Source organism: Coregonus lavaretus (genome assembly GCF_964263955.1).
Source record: "Coregonus lavaretus genome assembly, chromosome: 12".
NCBI lineage: Eukaryota > Metazoa > Chordata > Actinopteri > Salmoniformes > Salmonidae > Coregonus > Coregonus lavaretus.
In genome coordinates, this window is record NC_139999.1 from 6,008,993 (window position 1) to 6,036,483 (window position 27,491).

Genomic DNA, 27,491 nt, shown 5'->3' on the forward strand with positions numbered 1-27,491 from the left:
AAATTAGAAATGACTGCTTCCTTCCTTAGCACATCAAAGCCTGAGATAATTCAATAAAGCAGAGAAACAGAAAGAGACTGATAGGTTCTAGAACTCCTTTCTGATTCGTCTGTACTGGAGCATACCAAAAACAGGGCCTACATTTATTTTCACCACTATTCACAAGTGAGCAAAGTGCTTTGAAAAAATATATATATATTAATCTCAGTCTTACTAACTCCAACATGGCTTTCTTTAGCCTTATCCAACCCCAGACGGATCTCCTTGACTCCATGGAATCCATGAAGGAATCTCAATAATTCTATTAAGGACCGGAATATTCTATCCTGCTAACACATGACTATAAATCCTGTCCCCTGTGCTGGAATTAGGCATTTACTGATGGAAACAAACAGCATTTCTGAGCAGAACCCATGTGACCTTTCATAATGATTCATGCTAAACTGCTCTAATCCAGTGGAGTCAAGGACATTCCTATACTTTACTCTGTACATCACAACAGAAATAAACATATCTTAGCATACCTAGTAGTTAGTTTTGTAACAAGGAGTCGCAATATGTGTGCGTGTTCCCATCGAACAGACAGCATCTGTTGCCTGTCTTGCGTCTCACCTTGCGTTTGATGTCAGTAAACTGAGAGAACATGAGGGACCAGTAGAAGCCCAGCTCAATCACGTAGTAGTGGTACAGGCCTGGAGTCAGGACCTGTTAAGACACCAACAGGGACCGAGACAGACAGGGTTTATGTTAATACGGATGGTACAGGTCTGGAGTCAGGACCTGCAGATGGGTCAGCAGCGGGGACAGAAAAAAAAAAAAAAAAATAGGGTTTATCTTTAATAAGGATACAGACATTATTGAATGTGTGTAACATACTATAATTTTTCTTGCGCCTTCACGAGTTTACTTAGCAGTGCTCCTCGTCAGAAAATGTCAACAGCAGTACTCTACGTAATTCCAAAATACATCCACCCAAATGAAGAGCCAGCCTGTATAATGTCACCTGGTAAGGGTAGTTGTACCAGCAGTGGTGTGTATCCCACATCCACGGGCACTGAAAAAACAAAGACCAACACAATCAGTCCGAATTCAGCGCACCCAATGTTACGCCAAAAAAAGGAAAAAACATGTAAATACACGCACGATCACCAGAATATCTCACCTGCCATAGAAAGCAGATCCCGTAGGTAAATATGCACAGGTAAAATGTAAGCCTCCACCTGAAAACACATGACAGAGATGTGGTCGGACAGAGGAAACCGTACAATCGAAAATGAAAAATTGTCCGGAAAAATAATGTGTGTCAAGTCTCTCACCTTGTATGCATTACATTGACCCTGATCAACCATGTAGACGGTGATATAACCAAGCTAGTCCAATTCATTTACAAATCAGAGCATATCACACCACACACACCATAAACCAATGTGTGCACAATCCCACAGAGATCAAAGGGAAAACTAATTAGTAGATAAGGACCATAGATCTAGACTAGATGTTATAGTCTATGATATGACCCTACATGTTCTGTACTGGCTTTGATAACCTACAGTACCAGTCAAAGGTTTGGACACACCTACTCATTCCAGCGTCTTTCTTTATTTTTACTATTTTCTACATTGTAGAATAATAGTGAAGACGTCAAAACTATTAAATAACACATATGGAATCATGTAGTAACCAAAACAGTGTTAAACAAATCAAAATATATTTGAGATTTGAGATTCTTCAAAGTAGCCACCATTTGCCTTGATGACAGCTTTGCACACTCTTGGCATTCTCTCAACCAGCTTCATGAGGTAGCCACCTGGAATGCATTTCAATTAACAGGTGTGCTTTCTTAAAAGTTAATTTGTGGAATTTCTTTCCTTAATGCGTTTGAGCCAATCAGTTGTGCTGTGACAAGGTAGGGGGGGGGGGGGTTTACAGAAGATAGCCCTATTTGGTAAAAGACCAAGTCCATATTATGGCAAGAACAGCTCAAATAAGCAAAGAGAAAAGACAGTCCATCATTACTTTAAGACATAAAGGTCAGTCAATACGGAACATTTCAAGAACTTTGAAAGTTTCTTCAAGTGCAGTCGCAAAAACCATCAAGCGCTATGATGAAACTGGCTCTCATGAGGACCGCCACAGGAATGGAAGACCCAGAGTTCCCTCTGCTGCAGAGGATAAGTTCATTAGAATTAACTGCACCTCAGATTGCAGCCCAAATAAATGCTTCACAGAGTTCAAGTAACAGACACATCTCAACATCAACTTTTCAGAGGAGACTGCGTGAATCAGGCGTTCATGGTCGAATTGCTGCAAAGAAACCACTACTAAAGGACACCAATAAGAAGAAGAGACTTGCTTGGGCAAGAAACACGAGCAATGGACATTAGACCGGTGGAACTCTGTCGTTTGGTCTGATGAGTCCAAATTTGAGATTTTTGGTTGCAACCGCCATGTCTTTGTGAGACGCAGAGTAGGTGAATGGATGATCTCCACATGTGTGGTTCCCACCGTGAAGCATGGAGGAGGTGTGATGGTGTGTGGGTGCTTTGCTGATGACACCGTCTGTGATTTATTTAGAATTCAAGGCACACTTAACCAGCATGGCTACCACAGCATTCTGCAGCGATACGCCATCCCATCTGATTTGCGCTTAGTGGGACTATCATTTGTTTTTCAACAGGACAATGACCCAACACACCTCCAGGCTGTGTAAGGGCTATTTTACCAAGAAGGAGAGTGATGGAGTGCTGCATCAGATGACCTGTCCTCCACAATCACCTGACCTCAACCCAATTGAGATGGTTTGGGATGAGTCAGACCGCAGAGTGAAGGAAAAGCAGCCAACAAGTGCTCAGCATATGTGGGAACTCCTTCAAGACTGTTGGAAAAGCATTCCAGGTGAAGCTGGTTGAGAGAATGCCAAGAGTGTGCAAAGCTGTCATCAAGGCAAAGGGTGGCTACTTTGAAGAATCTCAAATATAAAATATATTTTGATTTGTTTAACACTTTTTTGGTTACTACATGATTCCATATGTGTTATTTCATAGTTTTGATGTCTTCACTATTATTCTACAATGTAGAAAATAGTAAAAATAAAGAAAGACGCTGGAATGAGTAGGTGTGTCCAAACTTTTGACATGTTCTGTACTGGGTTTAATAACCTACATGTTCTGTACTGGGTTTGATAACATAACCTAAATGTTATATACTGGGTTTGATAACATAACCTACATGTTCTGTACTGGGTTTGATAACCTACATGTTCTGTACTGGTTTTGATAACATAACCTACATGTTCTGTACTGGTTTTGATAACATAACCTAAATGTTATATACTGGGTTTGATAACATAACCTACATGTTCTGTACTGGGTTTAATAACCTGCATGTTCTGTACTGGGTTTGATAACATAACATACATGTTCTGTACTGGGTTTGATAACCTACATGTTCTGTACTGGGTTTGATAACATAACCTACATGCTCTCACAGAACTTGGTGAGTATGCTGGGTTTGTCCTGGTTGCGTCTGTGTCTGAACCATCGCTGGACCTTCCTTACATCCCAGTCCAACTGCTTAGATAACCCAACCAGGTGTCGCGAGTCCGGGCACTACGGGACAGAGAGAGGGGGAGGTATTAGAGAGAGAGAGAGAGCGAGAGAGACAGAGAGAGGGAGAGAGGGTGAGGGACGTATTAGCGAGAGAGAGAGAGAGAGAGAGAGAGAGAGAGACAGAGAGACAGAGAGAGGGTGAGGGACGTATTAGCGAGAGAGAGAGAGAGAGAGACAGAGAGAGAGAGAGAGAGAGAGAGAGACAGAGAGAGGGTGAGGGACGTATTAGCGAGAGAAAGAGAGAGGGAGGTATTAGAGAGAGAGAGAGAGAGAGAGAGGGGGAGGGAGTGAGAAATGGAAGTCAGAAATGAAAGAGTATAAGGAAGGAGGAAGAAACTATGAATGAATTAATAAATGAATGAGGGAAATTCCAATAGGGAAATTTGCTTTGCAACATACAGGGAGTCCTCATAGATACAGTACGACACATCACAAGACATCCCCTCAGATGGCATGATATACAGTATGAGTGGGGGTAGGAGGTAGGAACGGATGTTATTGGGTAAAATACTTGGAGCCATTAGGAGAAAGCTGACAGTAAGCCCAAATGTTTTCTGGGGGAGAGATTGATTGATTTTACATTTATTGTCCTTCAAGACGAAATCATTTTCCCCCAAATTCCCAAAGTTTTACAACAATGTTGATTAGATAATTCCGAGAGAGAAATGAAAGTATGAGGGGAGGAGGAAGAAGGAAGGAACAAATGAAGAGCTAAGACATTGTATTGTTTGGTATGGTGTTAGACTGGAGAGACATAAGGAGACAGAGGAAAGCTGACAGACAGAAATGTTTTCTTTCTGGGAGCTAGTCTACTGCCATTGAGATAAATAATTTCCAGGCTAATGTGTGTGTGTGTGTGTGTGTGTGTGTGTGTGCGTGCGTGTGTGTGTGTGTGGCATACCTTTTGTGATGTGTATGTGTGTGGCAGCGAGCATACCTTTGTGATGGATGTAAACACTGTAAACACCTTCTCTAAAACCTTATTCGGGTGTATAGAATAGGACTAAATCAAATCAAACTTTAAATGCACTTTAAATAAAGTTTGATTTGATTTAGTTAGTCCTATTCTTTGACTTAGATTTTTGGTTGAGATGGAGACGTGAATCCAACATATTAATTATTAATTTGTAGACAAACTGGAAGTTTGCTCAGTGGCTCAGATGTAACTATCCAAGCAGAAGATAAATCTCCTTCAAATGTTGATATTGGGTTGCATTGATAACCACACACAATTAAATATCACTAAATATCATTACATTTGAAATCAACCAGAGCTTGAAACCCTAGGACTATTGTATTGTCTATTGTTAGTTGAATTCTGGTTTGAATTAAAACTATTGCTGTTGATGACTATGCAAATTCTATTTAGGCCTAAATAGCATCATTGATGATTGATAAAGTATGGTCACATTTAATTTGCTCTGTTGAACCTGCCCTTTGAAGTAACTTCGATAGCGACAGTGAATCTATTAAAGTGGAGATTTCTCAACAATCATTCTCACGATAGCACATTGGTAGTCAGTGACACACTGGGCTCCCGAGTGGCGGTAGCGGTCTAAGGCACTGCATCTCAGCGCTTGAGGCGTCACTACAGACCCCCCTGGTTCGATTCCAGGCTGTATCACAACCGGCCGTGATTGGGAGTCCCATAGGGCGGCGCACGTTTGGCCGGTGTAGGCCGTCATTGTAAATAAGAATTTGTTCTTAACTGACTTGCCTGGTAAAATAAAATAAAACACATATCAAAGCTAAGCAGGGCTTGGTTAAAACCCTGGATGGCAGACCAAAGGGGAGCTGTAGATACATCAACTCTCCAGTAGGAGGTGCTTCATAGTGTATCTGACGTTGTTTTAAAGTTACAAATGTATCAACATATTTTATACAAGGTCTGTCAATGTTGAAATTTGGTTCCCACAATGACATAATCCTGAGGTTGAAATTTTCCCACCCTCAAAACAAAAGTTTTACGTTGATAACTTTTTTTAAAAATCCAATGTATTTTCCATGTAGATTCCAAGTCACAATACGTTGTCAAATTATGTTGAAACAACATTGAATCGACCTCTGTGTGTGTGTGCGCGCGCCAGCGAGCTAGTGTACCTTTGTGATGGATGTAAACACCTTCTCCAGGACAGTGTTGGGTGTGGCTCGCCAGTGGACTGAGGCAGCGTGGATATGCAAGAAGGCGGCACATGGACTGGCTATGAACCTGAAGGAATAATAGCAGTAGAAGCCCTATCAGTTAAACCCTATCAGAACACACAGCTTATCTCTATCTTACTGGCATTGTTATATTGACAATGCACACCATCTCACTTACAGACGGACTCATAAACCTGGATGAATATCAGTGAAAATAAGCATTATCAGAACACAAAGTTCAAAGCTTATAATTTGTATTCTTCACAATTGAGTGCATACTGCTTCCATTCTCATTGGTGTTCATATATTCACACAATGGCTTACATGACTTGTTGGATATCATTGTAATTTTTTGTTGTTGTAATTTCAACATTTGTCCAAACACCAGCCAAAAGTCAGAGGGAAGAGATTAAATATACAGAAACTAATGTTAAAAAAGCAGGACTGTCAAAACATTTGTGAGTCAGGACAAGAGGCCAGGAAAAAGAGTAGAGATGAAATATGACGCCATACATAACTAGTTTGGCACAGCATCAGTGAGTGCTGCATACAGTAGAGTACAGATGTATTTTCATAAGCACTCCATTTGTTAGTGTTCCTTCAGTGTCCTTCAGATAATAGAAAGAATAGCTTACAAAATAGAGCAACCTGCTTACTTTAATAATAATAATAAATAGAGCAACCTGCTTACTTTAATAATAATAATAAATAGAGCAACCTGCTTACTTTAATAATAATAATAAATAGAGCAACCTGCACACTCAGTAAAGGTGAGATGTGTTTTGCTAGTGTTGCTTGTCTTTTCTCATTATAGCCTGGACTGTTTACAGTTGAAAATCATAACAGTAATATTCCAAAACAGACAGACCACACACTAGTGTCGTGGTAATTATTCTAATCAAAGGAGAGACTTTTCGATTTCCTCAAAACAATTGAACTTTATTAATTACTGCAGTAATGGAGTTGGTCGGTAACCACCCCTGGAGGTGATCACTGCGAACTCAGAAGAGCAGAACTGAGGTTCTGTCTCTAGTTAACTTACTGCTTGTTTATAAAGAAATACTAATGTAACCTAGAACACTAGGTCATTCCCTCAAACGATTAAGTCCAGTGTTCATCTTCCATTTAGGATAAATAAACTGGAGATTGGGTCTCCCTGGCACCGACAGACAGGCACACAGACACTAATCATGGAATGGAATGTTGTCTTATCACCATGTCATCGCAAATCAACTGTCAGTGTTTAAATCTCAGAGGCTCATCTCAGTTCCACACAGACACAGGAGAGTTGTAAAAACCCTATTATGTTACCTCTCAGGAGAACAGACAGTATGAATGTACTAATACAGTGGGGGGGGGGAAAGTATTTAGTCAGCCACCAATTGTGCAAGTTCTCCCACTTAAAAAGATGAGAGAGGCCTGTAATTTCCATCATAGGTACACGTCAACTATGACAGACAAAATGAGGAAAAAAAATCCAGAAAATCACATTGTAGGATTTTTTATGAATTTATTTGCAAATTATGGTGGAAAATAAGTATTTGGTCAATAACAAAAGTTTCTCAATACTTTGTTATATACCCTTTGTTGGCAATGACACAGGTCAAACGTTTTCTGTAAGTCTTCACAAGGTTTTCACACACTGTTGCTGGTATTTTGGCCCATTCCTCCATGCAGATCTCCTCTAGAGCAGTGATGTTTTGGGGCTGTCGCTGGGCAACAGATCTGGAGACTGGATAGGCCACTCCAGGACCTTGAAATGCTTCTTACGAAGCCACTCCTTCGTTGCCCGGGCGGTGTGTTTGGGATCATTGTCATGCTGAAAGACCCAGCCACGTTTAATCTTCAATGCCCTTGCTAATGGAAGGAGGTTTTCACTCAAAATCTCACGATACATGGCCCCATTCATTCTTTCCTTTACACGGATCAGTCGTCCTGGTCCCTTTGCATAAAAACAGCCCCAAAGCATGATGTTTCCACCCTCATGCTTCACAGTAGGTATGGTGTTCTTTGGATGCAACTCAGCATTCTTTGTCCTCCAAACACAACGAGTTGAGTTTTTACCAAAAAGTTATATTTTGGTTTCATCTGACCATATGACATTCTCCCAATCCTCTTCTGGATCATCCAAATGCACTCTAGCAAACTTCAGACGGGCCTGGACATGTACTGGCTTAAGCAGGGGGACACGTCTGGCACTGCAGGATTTGAGTCCCTGGCGGCGTAGTGTGTTACTGATGGTAGGCTTTGTTACTTTGGTCCCAGCTCTCTGCAGGTCATTCACTAGGTCCCCCCGTGTGGTTCTGGGATTTTTGCTCACCGTTCTTGTGATCATTTTGACCCCACGGGGTGAGATCTTGCGTGGAGCCCCAGATCGAGGGAGATTATCAGTGGTCTTGTATGTCTTCCATTTCCTAATAATTGCTCCCACAGTTGATTTCTTCAAACCAAGCTGCTTACCTATTGCAGATTCAGTCTTCCCAGCCTGGTGCAGGTCTACAATTTTGTTTCTGGTGTCCTTTGACAGCTCTTTGGTCTTGGCCATAGTGGAGTTTGGAGTGTGACTGTTTGAGGTTGTGGACAGGTGTCTTTTATACTGATAACAAGTTCAAACAGGTGCCATTAATACAGGTAACGAGTGGAGGACAGAGGAGCCTCTTAAAGAAGAAGTTACAGGTCTGTGAGAGCCAGAAATCTTGCTTGTTTGTAGGTGACCAAATACTTATTTTCCACCATAATTTGCAAATAAATTCATTAAAAATCCTACAATGTGATTTTCTGGAGAGAAAAAAATCTCAATTTGTCTGTCATAGTTGACGTGTACCTATGATGAAAATCACAGGCCTCTCTCATCTTTTTAAATGGGAGAACTTGCACAATTGGTGGCTGACTAAATACTTTTTTTCCCCCACTGTATATCTAATACATTCTAATATAAAAGTAATGTGATTAACATGATGTTGTAATTCTACGACACTAAAGTCTAACAGATTCAACCCCTTTGACCCAGACACTCCAACATTGGTTAGCCAAACTGTGGGTAAGCCAGAAGTCTACATTAAAGGTTAGCCTAACTGTGGGTAAGCCAGAAGTCTACATTAAAGGTTAGCCTAACTGTGGGTAAGCCAGAAGTCTACATTAAAGGTTAGCCTAACTGTGGGTAAGCCAGAAGTCTTCATTAAAGGTTAGCCAAACTGTGGGTAAGCCAGAAGTCTTCATTAAAGGTTAGCCTAACTGTGGGTAAGCCAGAAGTCTACATTAAAGGTTAGCCTAACTGTGGGTAAGCCAGAAGTCTACATTAAAGGTTAGCCTAACTGTGGGTAAGCCAGAAGTCTTCATTAAAGGTTAGCCAAACTGTGGGTAAGCCAGAAGTCTACATTAAAAGGTTAGCCTAACTGTGGGTAAGCCAGAAGTATACATTAAAGGTTAGCCTAACTGTGGGTAAACCAGAAGTCTACATTAAAGGTTAGCCTAACTGTGGGTAAACCAGAAGTCTACATTAAAGGTTAGCCAAACTGTGGGTAAGCCAGAAGTCTACATTAAAGGTTAGCCAAACTGTGGGTAAGCCAGAAGTCTACATTAAAGGTTAGCCTAACTGTGGGTAAACCAGAAGTCTACATTAAAGGTTAGCCTAACTGTGGGTAAACCAGAAGTCTACATTAAAGGTTAGCCAAACTGTGGGTAAGCCAGAAGTCTACATTAAAGGTTAGCCAAACTGTGGGTAAGCCAGAAGTCTACATTAAAGGTTAGCCAAACTGTGGGTAAGCCAGAAGTCTACATTAAAGGTTAGCCAAACTGTGGGTAAGCCAGAAGTCTACATTAAAGGTTAGCCAAACTGTGGGTAAGCCAGAAGTCTACATTAAAGGTTAGCCAAACTGTGGGTAAGCCAGAAGTCTACATCAAAGGTTAGCCAAACTGTGGGTAAGCCAGAAGTCTACATTAAAGGTTAGCCAAACTGTGGGTAAGCCAGAAGTCTACATTAAAGGTTAGCCTAACTGTGGGTAAGCCAGAAGTCTACATTAAAGGTTAGCCTAACTGTGGGTAAGCCAGAAGTCTACATTAAAGGTTAGCCTAACTGTGGGTAAGCCAGAAGTCTACATTAAAGGTTAGCCTAACTGTGGGTAAGCCAGAAGTCTACATTAAAGGTTAGCCTAACTGTGGGTAAGCCAGAAGTCTACATTAAAGGTTAGCCAAACTGTGGGTAAGCCAGAAGTCTACATTAAAGGTTAGCCTAACTGTGGGTAAGCCAGAAGTCTACATTAAAGGTTAGCCTAACTGTTGGTAAGCCAGAAGCCCACAACAGAGGTTAACTGTGGGTAAGCCAGAAGTCTACATTAAAGGTTAGCCAAAGTGTGGGTAAGCCAGAAGTCTACATTAAAGGTTAGCCTAACTGTGGGTAAGCCAGAAGTCTACATTAAAGGTTAGCCTAACTGTGGGTAAGCCAGAAGTCTACATTAAAGGTTAGCCTAACTGTGGGTAAGCCAGAAGTCTACATTAAAGGTTAGCCAAACTGTGGGTAAGCCAGAAGTCTACATTAAAGGTTAGCCTAACTGTGGGTAAGCCAGAAGTCTACATTAAAGGTTAGCCTAACTGTGGGTAAGCCAGAAGTCTACATTAAAGGTTAGCCTAACTGTGGGTAAGCCAGAAGTCTACATTAAAGGTTAGCCTAACTGTGGGTAAGCCAGAAGTCTACATTAAAGGTTAGCCTAACTGTGGGTAAGCCAGAAGTCTACATTAAAGGTTAGCCAAACTGTGGGTAAGCCAGAAGTCTACATTAAAGGTTAGCCTAACTGTGGGTAAGCCAGAAGTCTACATTAAAGGTTAGCCAAACTGTGGGTAAGCCAGAAGTCTACATTAAAGGTTAGCCTAACTGTGGGTAAGCCAGAAGTCTACATTAAAGGTTAGCCTAACTGTGGGTAAGCCAGAAGTCTACATTAAAGGTTAGCCTAACTGTGGGTAAGCCAGAAGTCTACATTAAAGGTTAGCCTAACTGTGGGTAAGCCAGAAGTCTACATTAAAGGTTAGCCTAACTGTGGGTAAGCCAGAAGTCTACATTAAAGGTTAGCCAAACTGTGGGTAAGCCAGAAGTCTACATTAAAGGTTAGCCTAACTGTGGGTAAGCCAGAAGTCTACATTAAAGGTTAGCCTAACTGTGGGTAAGCCAGAAGTCTACATTAAAGGTTAGCCTAACTGTGGGTAAGCCAGAAGTCTACATTAAAGGTTAGCCAAACTGTGGGTAAGCCAGAAGTCTACATTAAAGGTTAGCCTAACTGTGGGTAAGCCAGAAGTCTACATTAAAGGTTAGCCAAACTGTGGGTAAGCCAGAAGTCTACATTAAAGGTTAGCCTAACTGTGGGTAAGCCAGAAGTCTACATTAAAGGTTAGCCTAACTGTGGGTAAGCCAGAAGTCTACATTAAAGGTTAGCCTAACTGTGGGTAAGCCAGAAGTCTACATTAAAGGTTAGCCTAACTGTGGGTAAGCCAGAAGTCTACATTAAAGGTTAGCCTAACTGTGGGTAAGCCAGAAGTCTACATTAAAGGTTAGCCAAACTGTGGGTAAGCCAGAAGTCTACATTAAAGGTTAGCCTAACTGTGGGTAAGCCAGAAGTCTACATTAAAGGTTAGCCTAACTGTGGGTAAGCCAGAAGTCTACATTAAAGGTTAGCCTAACTGTGGGTAAGCCAGAAGTCTACATTAAAGGTTAGCCTAACTGTGGGTAAGCCAGAAGTCTACATTAAAGGTTAGCCTAACTGTGGGTAAGCCAGAAGTCTACATTAAAGGTTAGCCTAACTGTGGGTAAGCCAGAAGTCTACATTAAAGGTTAGCCAAACTGTGGGTAAGCCAGAAGTCTACATTAAAGGTTAGCCTAACTGTGGGTAAGCCAGAAGTCTACATTAAAGGTTAGCCTAACTGTGGGTAAGCCAGAAGTCTACATTAAAGGTTAGCCTAACTGTGGGTAAGCCAGAAGTCTACATTAAAGGTTAGCCTAACTGTGGGTAAGCCAGAAGTCTACATTAAAGGTTAGCCTAACTGTGGGTAAGCCAGAAGTCTACATTAAAGGTTAGCCAAACTGTGGGTAAGCCAGAAGTCTACATTAAAGGTTAGCCTAACTGTGGGTAAGCCAGAAGTCTACATTAAAGGTTAGCCTAACTGTGGGTAAGCCAGAAGTCTACATTAAAGGTTAGCCTAACTGTGGGTAAGCCAGAAGTCTACATTAAAGGTTAGCCTAACTGTGGGTAAGCCAGAAGTCTACATTAAAGGTTAGCCAAACTGTGGGTAAGCCAGAAGTCTACATTAAAGGTTAGCCTAACTGTGGGTAAGCCAGAAGTCTACATTAAAGGTTAGCCAAACTGTGGGTAAGCCAGAAGTCTACATTAAAGGTTAGCCTAACTGTGGGTAAGCCAGAAGTCTACATTAAAGGTTAGCCTAACTGTGGGTAAGCCAGAAGTCTACATTAAAGGTTAGCCTAACTGTGGGTAAGCCAGAAGTCTACATTAAAGGTTAGCCTAACTGTGGGTAAGCCAGAAGTCTACATTAAAGGTTAGCCTAACTGTGGGTAAGCCAGAAGTCTACATTAAAGGTTAGCCAAACTGTGGGTAAGCCAGAAGTCTACATTAAAGGTTAGCCTAACTGTGGGTAAGCCAGAAGTCTACATTAAAGGTTAGCCTAACTGTGGGTAAGCCAGAAGTCTACATTAAAGGTTAGCCTAACTGTGGGTAAGCCAGAAGTCTACATTAAAGGTTAGCCAAACTGTGGGTAAGCCAGAAGTCTACATTAAAGGTTAGCCTAACTGTGGGTAAGCCAGAAGTCTACATTAAAGGTTAGCCAAACTGTGGGTAAGCCAGAAGTCTACATTAAAGGTTAGCCTAACTGTGGGTAAGCCAGAAGTCTACATTAAAGGTTAGCCTAACTGTGGGTAAGCCAGAAGTCTACATTAAAGGTTAGCCTAACTGTGGGTAAGCCAGAAGTCTACATTAAAGGTTAGCCTAACTGTGGGTAAGCCAGAAGTCTACATTAAAGGTTAGCCTAACTGTGGGTAAGCCAGAAGTCTACATTAAAGGTTAGCCAAACTGTGGGTAAGCCAGAAGTCTACATTAAAGGTTAGCCTAACTGTGGGTAAGCCAGAAGTCTACATTAAAGGTTAGCCAAACTGTGGGTAAGCCAGAAGTCTACATTAAAGGTTAGCCTAACTGTGGGTAAGCCAGAAGTCTACATTAAAGGTTAGCCTAACTGTGGGTAAGCCAGAAGTCTACATTAAAGGTTAGCCTAACTGTGGGTAAGCCAGAAGTCTACATTAAAGGTTAGCCTAACTGTGGGTAAGCCAGAAGTCTACATTAAAGGTTAGCCAAACTGTGGGTAAGCCAGAAGTCTACATTAAAGGTTAGCCAAACTGTGGGTAAGCCAGAAGTCTACATTAAAGGTTAGCCAAACTGTGGGTAAGCCAGAAGTCTACATTAAAGGTTAGCCTAACTGTGGGTAAGCCAGAAGTCTACATTAAAGGTTAGCCTAACTGTGGGTAAGCCAGAAGTCTAGAGTAGAGCAAGCTGTCTGGTATTGTGGCAGTGGAGGGTGGTAGCCTGGTCCCAGATCTGTAAATTTACAATGACCAGGAAGTTGGCTACACCGCATACAGATCTGGGATCAGGCTAAAGGAAGGGATACTCTGCAGCGGAATCTGACACTACTCGCCTGGAGTGGCAGTCATTCAGCCAGCCAGAGTAGTGTGGTTGATTCAGATCAGATCTTGTTTCTGAAACTACTCCAACCGGTTTGTGGAAAAAACCTTTATCCTCTTCCCCCTCTCCCTCCTCCTCTCTCTCCCCCTCTCCCTCTCCCTCCTGTCATTCCAGTTCACAAGCTATGAAAAATAGCTGCATTGGTGTTGAAAAAGTGGTCAGAGGGGAAAACACACGCACACACCTCAGTTTCACCTTGTGTTAAATATTAGTCCATGAGGGAAGGTATGATACTGTATCTAGCATTTAGGGGTCACTAGGGCCCTATTCAGTGAGATGAAACCCTCAGATTGCAACAGATAGAAATGTAATGAAAAGAGCTGAGACGATTCCCTATACTAACCTGACAGACATCCCCTGATCACATCTGTTCTACACTATACATTTCTATCTGAACATTCTGTAACGAGGAACCAACATGAACAGACACCGGGGCTTTCCTGTTTTATCACATGTCAGTTATTTACACCATAGGGTAAACTTGTTTAATTATCAGTGTTTACACCATAGGGTAAACTAGTTTAATTATCAGTGTTTACACCATAGGGTAAACTAGTTTAATTATCAGTGTTTACACCATAGGGTAAACTAGTTTAATTATCAGTGTTTACACCATAGGGTAAACTAGTTTAATTATCAGTGTTTACACCATAGGGTAAACTAGTTTAATTATCAGTGTTTACACCATAGGCCAGGCTATAAGTTCAGATCTCAGTTTGCTTTACAGTCTAGTGCGTAGTTTGCGCCATCTGCCCTGTATAAATCCCCTCTATGAATTCAGCGTGAACAATGATTTGGACACAACAGTTTAATGTAGCCTAGTTTATGTAGCTCTGTTGGTAGAGCATGGCGCTTGCAACGCCAGGGTTGTGGGTTCGTTTCCCAAGGGAGGCCAGTATGACAATGTATGCACTCACTAACTGTAAGTCGCTCTGGATAAGAGCGTCTGCTAAATGACTAAAATGTAATGTGCATTGAAGCCTCAGGGAGCATTAAAGATGATATAATATCTAGATGGTGATAGATATGTTCAGTATGTTAATATATACTCTGACTGATGGAGCCATCACCAGAGAGGGAGTTGCCTCCTTCCTTAGATCTGTTATCTAGCTCAATTAACTAAGGCCTATAGCTTCCATCGTTGAGTGAAGAGTCAGACAGCAAACATTTTGGAGCTGCCAGTGAGTGACATGACAAATTATTTTCTGTTTGCGGTCCTGTGATTCTATTGAAACTTTATTTATTCAGGTTGTATCTCCTTGAGAGGCCAAGTACTTAAGTACAAATAATTTAAAGTACTTAAGTGTTTTTGGGGTATCTGTACTTTATTTTACTATTTATATATTTTTGACTACTTTTACTCCACTACATTCCTAAAGAAAACATGTACTCTTTACTCCCATCCATTTTCCCTGACACTAAAAAGTACTTGTTACATTTAGAATGCTCAGACAGGACAGCAATATGGTCCAATTCACGCACCTATCAATATAACACATTGTCATGCCTACTGCATCTGATCTGGCGAACTCACTAAACACAAATACTGCTGTTTGTAAATGATGTTGGAGTGTGCCCATTTGCCCATCTGTCTGGTTTGCTTAATATATAAAGAATTTCATGTATAGCTTTTACTTTTTACTTGAGTCATTTTCTATTAAAGGTATCTTTACTTTTACTCAAGTATTACAATGTATTACTTTTTCCACCACCTGTAATCTCAGTTGGAAAGTTACTACTACAACTGGTCTTCTGATGGTTCCTACTACAACTGGTCTTCTGATGGTTCCTACTACAACTGGTCTTCTGATGGTTCCTACTACAACTGGTCTTCTGATGGTTCCTACTACAACTGGTCTTCTGATGGTTACTACTACAACTGGTCTTCTGATGGTTCCTACTACAACTGGTCTTCTGATGGTTCCTACTACAACTGGTCTTCTGATGGTTCCTACTACAATTGGTCTTCTGATGGTTACTACTACAACTGGTCTTCTGATGGTTCCTACTACAACTGGTCTTCTGATGGTTCCTACTACAACTGGTCTTCTGATGGTTCCTACTACAACTGGTCTTCTGATGGTTCCTACTACAACTGGTCTTCTGATGGTTCCTACTACAACTGGTCTTCTGAGAGTTACTACTACAACTGGTCTTCTGATGGTTCCTACTACAACTAGTCTTCTGAGAGTTACTACTACAACTGGTCTTCTGATGGTTCCTACTACAACTGGTCTTCTGATGGTTACTACTACAACTGGTCTTCTGATGGTTCCTACTACAACTGGTCTTCTGATGGTTCCTACTACAACTGGTCTTCTGAGAGTTACTACTACAACTGGTCTTCTGATGGTTCCTACTACAACTGGTCTTCTGATGGTTCCTACTACAACTGGTCTTCTGATGGTTACTACTACAACTGGTCTTCTGATGGTTCCTACTACAACTGGTCTTCTGATGGTTCCTACTACAACTGGTCTTCTGAGAGTTACTACTACAACTGGTCTTCTGAGAGTTACTACTACAACTGGTCTTCTGATGGTTCCTACTACAACTGGTCTTCTGATGGTTCCTACTACAACTGGTCTTCTGATGGTTCCTACTACAACTGGTCTTCTGATGGTTACTACTACAACTGGTCTTCTGATGGTTCCTACTACAACTGGTCTTCTGATGGTTCCTACTACAACTGGTCTTCTGAGAGTTACTACTACAACTGGTCTTCTGATGGTTCCTACTACAACTGGTCTTCTGATGGTTCCTACTACAACTGGTCTTCTGATGGTTACTACTACAACTGGTCTTCTGATGGTTCCTACTACAACTGGTCTTCTGAGAGTTACTACTACAACTGGTCTTCTGAGAGTTACTACTACAACTGGTCTTCTGATGGTTCCTACTACAACTGGTCTTCTGATGGTTCCTACTACAACTGGTCTTCTGATGGTTCCTACTACAACTGGTCTTCTGAGAGTTACTACTACAACTGGTCTTCTGATGGTTCCTACTACAACTGGTCTTCTGATGGTTACTACTACAACTGGTCTTCTGATGGTTCCTACTACAACTGGTCTTCTGAGAGTTACTACTACAACTGGTCTTCTGATGGTTCCTACTACAACTGGTCTTCTGATGGTTCCTACTACAACTGGTCTTCTGAGAGTTACTACTACAACTGGTCTTCTGAGAGTTACTACTACAACTGGTCTTCTGATGGTTACTACTACAACTGGTCTTCTGATGGTTCCTACTACAACTGGTCTTCTGATGGTTCCTACTACAACTGGTCTTCTGATGGTTCCTACTACAACTGGTCTTCTGATGGTTCCTACTACAACTGGTCTTCTGAGAGTTACTACTACAACTGGTCTTCTGATGGTTCCTACTACAACTGGTCTTCTGATGGTTCCTACTACAACTGGTCTTCTGAGAGTTACTACTACAACTGGTCTTCTGAGAGTTACTACTACAACTGGTCTTCTGATGGTTCCTACTACAACTGGTCTTCTGATGGTTCCTACTACAACTGGTCTTCTGATGGTTCCTACTACAACTGGTCTTCTGAGAGTTACTACTACAACTGGTCTTCTGATGGTTCCTACTACAACTGGTCTTCTGATGGTTACTACTACAACTGGTCTTCTGATGGTTCCTACTACAACTGGTCTTCTGAGAGTTACTACTACAACTGGTCTTCTGATGGTTCCTACTACAACTGGTCTTCTGATGGTTCCTACTACAACTGGTCTTCTGAGAGTTACTACTACAACTGGTCTTCTGAGAGTTACTACTACAACTGGTCTTCTGATGGTTCCTACTACAACTGGTCTTCTGATGGTTCCTACTACAACTGGTCTTCTGATGGTTCCTACTACAACTGGTCTTCTGATGGTTCCTACTACAACTGGTCTTCTGAGAGTTACTACTACAACTGGTCTTCTGATGGTTCCTACTACAACTGGTCTTCTGATGGTTCCTACTACAACTGGTCTTCTGATGGTTCCTACTACAACTGGTCTTCTGATGGTTCCTACTACAACTGGTCTTCTGATGGTTCCTACTACAACTGGTCTTCTGATGGTTCCTACTACAACTGGTCTTCTGATGGTTCCTACTACAACTGGTCTTCTGATGGTTCCTACTACAACTGGTCTTCTGATGGTTCCTACTACAACTGGTCTTCTGAGAGTTACTACTACAACTGGTCTTCTGAGCAGGGTAGGATGATTGGACCAGAGGCAGAAGCAACAGGAAGAGACATAACAGACTTCAAAACATTCCTTTCAAAGGAGACCAGTTAAACAAACCCTGGGCTGGGCCCTGCTGCCAAGCAGACCTGGGTTCAAGTACTATTCTAAACATTGGTTTGTCTAGCATGCCTGGACTGCCAGGTGGGTGGGGTTTCCAGTTTGGGACTATTCTATTGGTCCATTAAGCCAGGCAAGCTCAATCAAGCCCAAAGAAAGTATTTTTCAATTATTTCAAATAGTATCCTGTTGGAAGCCAGGTCTGCTGCCAAGAGAAAGAGGCAGCGCTGCAACTACAACAGCTTGTGAATCCTGTGACTGTCACACTATCTGAGAGCAGCAACAGTGCTGGGGACCCCCTCAGTTAGTCAGGCAAGTTAGCTGTCTCTCTCCCTGTCTGTATGGCAGCTGAAAAACGTTCAATAAACCACAAAAAGAATGTAGCCTACAGGTGTGTGTACGTGAGGAAGATTATAAAGAGATGTTGAATGAACTGAAGGATGCACTTTTTACATAAATGGGGCAATTAGCCAAGCCTAATAAGTCCAGGAGAAAAGGGTTAGGCCTAGACATGTTTTAGGAAAAAATATTTTCTAACTGGTTTTTTTGCTTCCTCTCCTCACAGAGAAATGGTTAGTTTAGACAGAGTACCTACTACCTCCAAGGTTAAACTACAATAAAAATATATGATGCAACAGATATAATCCTACTACATGTGTCATTGTTGGCACTCGCAACACAGTTCAAGTTCATGAATTGGCTTATAAATTAACTGGCTTATAGCCCTACAAAAACACAATCAACTTATATTGTCTATTCTATCCTAGGCAGTGTTGATGTGCCAAGTGAATGTGATGATTGGCTACGTCAAAACATCCAGAAGCAAACCCTTATTCTCCTGAGAGGTGAGGAAGGATAAAGGTTTCTTACTTCCAGAAGCAAACCCTTATTCTCCTGAGAGGTGAGGAAGGACAAAGGTTTCTTACTTCCAGAAGCAAACCCTTATTCTCCTGAGAGGTGAGGAAGGACAAAGGTTTCTTACTTCCAGAAGCAAACCCTTATTCTCCTGAGAGGTGAGGAAGGATAAAGGTTTCTTACTTCCAGAAACAAACCCTTATTCTCCTGAGAGGTGAGGAAGGATAAAGGTTTCTTACTTCCAGAAACAAACCCTTGCTTTTGGGCTTCCCATCTCCTTTGCATTGGTGAAGATCTGGGTGTCAGGAACTGATGTGGATGTGGTGTAGGAGTCAGGCGCAGGACACAGAGGCTAGTCCAACAGACAAAATACAAAACACGGGCCTCGAAACAAACAGAGCCGAGCGATTACGCAAACTGTGCATAAAAAAAACACCAAACAAACAAAACAGAGCAGAAACTCGCAGCTCCTACCGACAGGCGGACAATAACACACAACACACGACTAACCAAACGAGAAACTTATAGGAGACATAATCAACCAAACAGGAAACAGGTTGTACACAATCAGACGGAAACCAAACAGACATCGAAAACATCAAACGGTGATAGCTAGTACTCCGGGGGACGACGACGACCGCCGAAACCTGCCCGAACAAGGAGGAGGAGCAGCCTCGGCCGAAACCGTGACACTGGGGAGTAGTGCTGATCTGGGATCAGGTCACCTTGCCCATGTAATCTTATTCATTGTGATCTAAAGACAAAACTGATCCTAGATCCTAGATCTGAGATGATTTATGAGTATGGGCTCTGCAAGTACAAGATGGCCGACAGTTTGGTGAAATGCCCACAATGTTCAGCGCCACTATGAAAAACGTACAATATCACTCCATCCATCGCAATACTTCATCCTGGATTTCAGCCAAACTATCCCTGACTAACGCTGACTAACCCTGACCACCAAGGGACAACAGTTACAAGGGAAAACTCTCTCCGAAGAAAAAAACCTTGAGATTCTAAAACTTGTCATAGCAAGTTTATACCAGCAGCTAATTTAACGGAAAATGGACCGATCTCCTCCGCTCTCACACCTCCCGAGTGGCGCAGTGGTCTAAGGCACTGCATCGGTGGCTTTGCCACTAGAGATCCTGGTTCGAATCCAGGCTCTGTCGTAGCTGGCCACGACTGGGAGACCCATGGGGCGGTGCACAATTGGCCCAGGGTAGGGGCAGGAATGTAGCTCAGTTGGTAGAGCATGGCGTTTGCGACGCCAGGGTTGTGGGTTTGATTCCCACGGGGTGCCAGTATGAAAAAAATAATGATGTATGCACTAACTGTAAGTCCCTCTGGATAAGAGTGTCTGCTAAATGACTACAATGTAAATAACAAATAGGCCTAGTTCCCATGTGGATGTGACAAGTCCCAACCCATGTTACATGGGCTAGGGCAGGGTTTTGCAACCCTGTTCATGGAGAGCTACTCTCCTGTAGGTTTTCACTCCAATCCCATCTGTAATTAACCTGATTCAGTTTATCAGCTAGCTAATCATTAGAATCAGGTGTGCTAGATTAGGGTTGGAGCGAAAACCTACTGGACGGTAGCTCTCCAGGAACAGGGTTGGAGAGACCTGGGCAAGGCTATACACTGTATGTCGGTCCCCAACCAGGCCTGAAGCTGTTTGGTAATGATGATAAGCTCTTTAGGTATGGATGGGTGGAGTGACAGGACAGGTGTCATTAGTATTGGTGATCCTGATTGATTTGTGATCCTGCAGCCCTGCTGTGTCAGTGACAAGGGTCTGTTATAACCAGTTTATAACTGTTTTACTCGCCACCCATATCTATACACATGATTGCTGAGCATGGTTTGAATTAAAGGCAACCTAGACTGGAGATTGTTGGTGTGCTTTCTAAAGTGAATAACTTTGTAATAACTGACCTGACAATACAGGCCATAGGCCAGCCCTGAGAACTGTCTGCAAAATTTGTCATCAAGTTGTTGTACTGTTACTGTCGGCCAAAGATATTATATCAAAGGATAATGAGCTTATTTTCGTTATCTATTGTTAGATGCTTTGTATGAGTTGGATTGCCCCAGTGCTCTCACTAGGACAGGGGTAGGCAACTAGATTTTGACGCGGCCAATTTTTGTTCGAGCGGATGGTATAGGGGCCGGAACATAATTATAATAATTTGTACACTCAAATTGACCACAAGTAAGCCCAAAAAAATAGGTTGTATTTGAAAATAACAATCATTTCCTAACTTGATTACATTGAGATACCATCACGTCTCTTTTTATTCACCGACCCCTGCCCAAGAAGTGGCAAGCAGCCAGAGGTTCGCTTAACTAGCATTAGGCTGACATGGGTGGGCAAACCAGAGATACTATTAAAGTATTTCCTAATTCTATGGGCCAAACCCCAATAAATTATGACTGCAGGTCATTTTCTTTTTCAATCGAAGACTCGTGCGTGCAAATACTCTGGTACGGCTGGGGCGAGTGTTATCTTCAAGAAAGAGATGATGAAAGTAATGATAACATGACTTCGAAAAGCAGATAGTGCGTACCTCTCAAATAGTATTCTGACAGCAAAGATCCCCAAAGCCAGCGGTAAGGCAGAGAGCAAGTGCCTGGCTTTTGGATACTCCACCCCAGGCGCTGGGTCTGCAAGATCCGCCCAAGTCACATTATGCGGGAGCCAGAACCTTTCGTTCCAAAACCATACTGAAAGAGCAGCCATGATCACCAAAAGTGTGGCTTCGATTTAAGAAATGTATCCTAAGGAGCAAAAAAACGAGGGAAACGTTTCCACCACCCCCTCCTTTGAGGATCGAGTGTTGGATGAGTCCAGAAACGTTTTGTGCCAGTGATGGAACTGTTGTTGGATTGAGGAAGTGAAACGGGCCTCACCTCCCGCTATTCACGGAGGTATCATCAAAGACAGTACAGTATGAACAAAGATTATTATTAAACTATAAAGAACACAGCTTGTCGTTTCCAATGGGAACAAACGCGTCACAGTGGGCAGAACAAACGAGAAGGTGGGCAGAGCCATAGCACGAGCTAGCGAGATCCTATTGGCGCGTTTGAGCAATATTTGCATATTTCCGTTAGGGAACGCCTACTCTGTGAAGTGCGCGTGTGCAACAACTCAATTCGCCTTTGCACTCCTTCTAAACAACGCGATTTTTTCAAACTTTGACAAAGGGTAAAGTCTACAAAACATAGTCCACTCTGTTCGTAACATATACTGGTTTTGGGAAGAAAAACCTGTATTGAGATCAAATGTTTCATCGACGAGAAAATTTGCAGAATGTCGGCCAAAATCCATCTCGTTCCGTCTTCCCCCATTGCCGGCCACTGGGCTTCCTCTCACTACCAAATTTGGTAGTGAGTGGAAACGCCAAGTGGATGCTTCACATTTATACATCTGGTGAAGTATCTGTGTCATTGTTCTACGTGTGGTATGAAGATAGGGAGAAACTGCTTCTCCCTAATAACGCGATGTCATGGCGACGTTGGCTAGCTAAGCGCATGCGCAGAAACGTCATCGTCTCGTAAAATCAAAGGCACTCCTTCAATATAAAGTTGTTTTTGACGAAAATGAAAACGTGTCAGTTTGTCACTTTCACGAGGTTGGAGTAATAACATGTTCAACTACAGCTCAACTACAGTATGAAACTGTATGCACTCACTAACTGTAAGTCGCTCTGGATAAGAGCGTCTGCTAAATGACTAAAAATGTAAAATGTACTTAAGACATTGGCTAGAATCTAGGCCGTGCCTTTAGATTTCGAGAAAATTAACTTCGCAAATTCCAAACCCTGGCCTGGTCTGCTTGGTCTGTTTCGCAAGCGTTCCCGGAAGTCTAGCAATGTTGCGCCTCTGGGTTTATAAACTGTGGAATTAATGATGGAATCTTTACCGTTACTTTTCCAACCAGATAGACTAGTGTCTTTCTTATCGTAATAAGATACTAGCAATAATGATCAGTGATGAGACATTTTGTGATGAATATCAGTGAATGTATAATGTATGTATGTAGAACAATTGTATAATGAAAATTACACCAGAGCAAGTTTTATATCGTCATCTTGAACCCACCGCCAGAGTTCACTTTACAAGATGGCACCACCAAGCGGTCATTGCAAAGGAGACATTCTGAAATGTCATCTAAATACAGTATGATAATAATAGCACAATAACTGTGTAATAAAATGTATTATGTCTAATAACACCCACTCCCATTGGGTTATGCTACTGCCTGTTGAAAACAACCAGTAAAATAATATATGGATAGGCTGAAGAGATTTGGCATGGTCCCTCAGATCCTCAATAACTTCCACAGATGCACCATTGAGAGTATCTTGACTGGCTGCATCACCGCCTGGTACGGCAACTGCACCGCCCTCGTCCACAAGGCCCTACAGAGCTCCCAGCCATTCAGAACATACACACCAAGCGGTGTCTGAGGAAGGCCCGAAAAATGTCAACGACTTCAGCCACCCCTGCCATACACTGTTCTCTCTGCTTCCGTCCGGCAGGTGGTACCAGACTATGAGGTCTCGGACCAACAGGCTCCGAGACAGCTTCTGCCCTCATGCTTTTAAACAGATGGACAATAGCTGTCCACCCCCACCACTGACTATATGCACTGACTATAGGCACACTCACAGGTCTCTACCCAAACAAACAGACACAGCTACACTGACACTCTTCCAAAAACACACACACACACACACACACTCACCACTTATGCTCCTGCCATACTGTTGACTATTATTATGATTTATCTTGCTACCAGTCACTTTGTACATATCTACCTCAAATTACTCCAGTATCACTGCACATTGTAAATATGTTACTGGCACTGACCCATGTAGCTTACATTCTCTTGCTTTTTATACCCTTTCTTTCTTAGTTTTTTAAGTTATACTATTTTGATAGTAAACACTGCACAGTTGGGAAGGGCTTGCAAGTTAAGAATGTCACTGTACTTGTGCATGTGACAATAACACTTGAAACTAGTAAAGATAGATTAGATACTCCTCCAAATAGACTGGAGGGGGGAAATGAACATAAACAAACTGCTCTATGAGGATATGCATTTGGCTCTATATACACTATATATACAACAGTATGTGGACACCCCTTCAAATGAGTGGATTCGGCTATTTCAGCCACACCCGTTGCTGACAGGTGTATAAAATTGAGCACACAGCCATGCAATCTCCATAGACAAACGTTGGCAGTAGAATGGCCTTACTGAAGAGCTCAGTGACTTTCAACGTGGCACCGTCCGTCATAGGATGGCCACCTTTCCAACAAGTCAGTTCGTCAAATTTCTGCCCTGCTAGAGCTGCCCCGGTCAACCGTAAGTGCTGTTATTGTGAAGTGGAAACGTCTAGGAGCAACAACGGCTCAGCCGCGAAGTGGTAGGCCACACAAGCTCACAGAACGGGACCGGCGAGTGCTGAAGCGCGTAGCGCCTAAAAATCATCTGTCTTCGGTTGCAACACTCACTACCGAGTTCCAAACTGCCTCTGGAAGCAACGTCAGCACAAGAACTGTTAGTCGGGAGCGTCACGAAATGTGTTTCTTGGCCGAGGAGCCGCACACAAGCCTAAAATCACCATGTGCAATGCCAGCTGGAGTGGTGTAAAGCTCACCACCATTGGACTCTGGAGCAGTGGAAACGCGTTCTCTGGAGTGATGCATCACGCTTCACCATCTGGCAGTCCGACGGATAATCTAGGTTTGGCTGACGCCAGGAGAATGCTACCTGCCCCAATGCATAGTGCCAACTGTAAAGTTTGGTGGAGGAGGAATATTGATCTGGGGCCTGTTTTTCATGGTTCGGGCAAGTCCCCTTAGTTCCAGTGAAGGGAAATCTTAACACTACAGCTTACAATTACATTCTAGACGATTCTGTGCTATCAACTTTGTGGCAACAGTTTGGGGAAGGCCCTTTCCTGTTTCAGCATGACAACGCCCCCGTGCGCAAAGCGAGGTCCATACAGAAATGGTTTGTCGAGATCGGTGTGGAAGAACTTGACTGACCTGCACAGAGCCCTAACCTCAACCCCATCGAACACCTTTGGGATGAATTGTGGTCCTCTGTAGCTCAATTGGTAGAGCATGGCGCTTGTAACGCCAGGGTAAAAGAGTCTGCTAAATGGCATATTATTAATTGGAACGCCGACTGCGAGCCTGATCGCCCAATATCAGTGCCAGACCTCACTAATGCTCTTGTGGCCGAATGGAAGCAAGTTCCCCCAGCAATGTTCCAACATCTAGTGGAAAGCCTTCCCAGAAGAGTGGAGGCTGTTATAGCAGCAAAGGGGGGACCAACTCCATATTAATGCCCATGATTTTGGAATGAGATGTTCGACGAGCACGTGTCCACATACTTTTGGTTAAGTAGTGTATGTTCCCATAGGGGAATCCCAGTCCTACATATCTGATAGGGCAGTTAATGTTGTGATGGACATCAGAGCAGTCGCTCCCTGGTCCACGGCAATCTACACTGAGCCCTATCCTAAATATAGTTCAACTTCCACCTTTGCCCGATGGAGAATAGCTATTATTAGGACACTGACTCAGTAAATATGCAAACCATGTCAACTAGGGAATCAAATGATAGCCTACTTACTACGTAACATTGGCAAATTGATATCTTACCTCTTAACCCTTCTGAACTGGGCAACTGCTGAACTGTTGTTTTCAACTGTTGTTGAACTGTTTTCTAACTGTTGTCAGAAAAAAGCTACTTCTGTTAGTCTATCTATTATACTACTAAACAAGCTAGTCATTTGCTCACAAACCTTGTCCTTGTCCTCGCATGTCCTACTTTCAAATTCACATCAGGATTTTGGCATAATGGCATCTTCACAAATTTGAGAATATATACAGTGGGGAAAAAAAGTATTTAGTCAGCCACCAATTGTGCAAGTTCTCCCACTTAAAAAGATGAGAGAGGCCTGTCATTTTCATCTTAGGTACACGTCAACTATGACAGACAATATGAGAAGAAAAAAAATCCAGAAAATCACATTGTAGGATTTTTAATGAATTTATTTGCAAATTATGGTGGAAAATAAGTATTTGGTCAATAACAAAAGTTTCTCAATACTTTGTTATATACCCTTTGTTGGCAATGACACAGGTCAAACGTTTTCTGTAAGTCTTCACAAGGTTTTCACACACTGTTGCTGTTATTTTGGCCCATTCCTCCATGCAGATCTCCTCTAGAGCAGTGATGTTTTGGGGCTGTCGCTGGGCAACACGGACTTTCAACTCCCTCCAAAGATTTTCTATGGGGTTGAGATCTGGAGACTGGCTAGGCCACTCCAGGACCTTGAAATGCTTCTTACGAAGCCACTCCTTCGTTGCCCGGGCGGTGTGTTTGGGATCATTGTCATGCTGAAAGACCCAGCCACGTTTCATCTTCAATGCCCTTGCTGAAGGAAGGAGGTTTTCACTCAAAATCTCACGATACATGGCCCCATTCATTCTTTCCTTTACACGGATCAGTCGTCCTGGTCCCTTTGCAGAAAAACAGCCCCAAAGCATGATGTTTCCACCCCCATGCTTCACAGTAGGTATGGTGTTCTTTGGATGCAACTCAGCATTCTTTGTCCTCCAAACACGACGAGTTGAGTTTTTACCAAAAAGTTATATTTTGGTTTCATCTGACCATATGACATTCTCCCAATCCTCTTCTGGATCATCCAAATGCACTCTAGTAAACTTCAGAAGGGCCTGGACATGTACTGGCTTAAGCAGGGGGACACGTCTGGCACTGCAGGATTTGAGTCCCTGGCGGCGTAGTGTGTTACTGATGGTAGGCTTTGTTACTTTGGTCTCAGCTCTCTGCAGGTCATTCACTAGGTCCCCCTGTGTGGTTCTGGGATTTTTGCTCACCGTTCTTGTGATCATTTTGACCCCACGGGGTGAGATCTTGCGTGGAGCCCCAGATCGAGGGAGATTATCAGTGGTCTTGTATGTCTTCCATTTCCTAATAATTGCTCCCACAGTTGATTTCTTCAAACCAAGCTGCTTACCTATTGCAGATTCAGTCTTCCCAGCCTGGTGCAGGTCTACAATTTTGTTTCTGGTGTCCTTTGACAGCTCTTTGGTCTTGGCCATAGTGGAGTTTGGAGTGTGACTGTTTGAGGTTGTGGACAGGTGTCTTTTATACTGATAACAAGTTCAAACAGGTGCCATTAATACAGGTAACGAGTGGAGGACAGAAGAGCCTCTTAAAGAAGAAGTTACAGGTCTGTGAGAGCCAGAAATCTTGCTTGTTTGTAGGTGACCAAATACTTATTTTCCACCATAATTTGCAAATAAATTCATTAAAAATCCTATAATGTGATTTTCTGGATTTTTTTTTTCTCAATTTGTCTGTCATAGTTGACGTGTACCTATGATGAAAATTACAGGCCTCTCATCTTTTTAAGTGGGAGAACTTGCACAATTGGTGGCTGACTAAATACTTTCTTTCCCCACTGTAGCATCTTCGCATAGTTTAATTTCTAACCATAACAGACTATTCTGAATACATTAAAATCGGAATACACTAGGATTTATATAATGTCCCGGAGGTTTTCCTGAGTAAACTGCTTCATCAAATATTGAAGTAATTTCTGGTAAGTTTCAAATCATGTGTGTACTGATTCCGATGCTCCAAAACAAGATATTATCATAATTTAATCTATTGGAATATTGCACAGGCCCAAGTCTTCTCTCCCATCAATTCAGAGCACCATGTGAGATCCACTTCTCAGCAGAGAGAAAGGTTGCAATGGTAAAGGTGAAGAGCAATGGTAAAATGGTAA

The 27,491-nt window shown here is 42.4% G+C and overlaps 1 protein-coding gene across 1 annotated transcript in view; it reads right to left on the reverse strand.

Annotated features, from left to right (window-relative positions):
• cers5 (ceramide synthase 5) overlaps positions 1–21,561 on the reverse strand; it is a 41,637-nt gene extending 20,076 nt beyond the window's left edge. Inside the window, exons 1-6 of the mRNA XM_084173773.1 lie at positions 21,219–21,561; positions 5,709–5,817; positions 3,478–3,608; positions 1,163–1,220; positions 1,004–1,054; positions 613–705 (exon numbers count right to left, since the gene is read on the reverse strand). Coding sequence (XP_084029899.1) covers positions 613–705; positions 1,004–1,054; positions 1,163–1,220; positions 3,478–3,608; positions 5,709–5,817; positions 21,219–21,391 — 615 coding nt within the window. The 5' untranslated portion in view covers positions 21,392–21,561. The remainder of the gene's footprint in view (positions 1–612; positions 706–1,003; positions 1,055–1,162; positions 1,221–3,477; positions 3,609–5,708; positions 5,818–21,218) is intronic.
• Between the last annotated feature and the right edge of the window lie 5,930 nt (positions 21,562–27,491).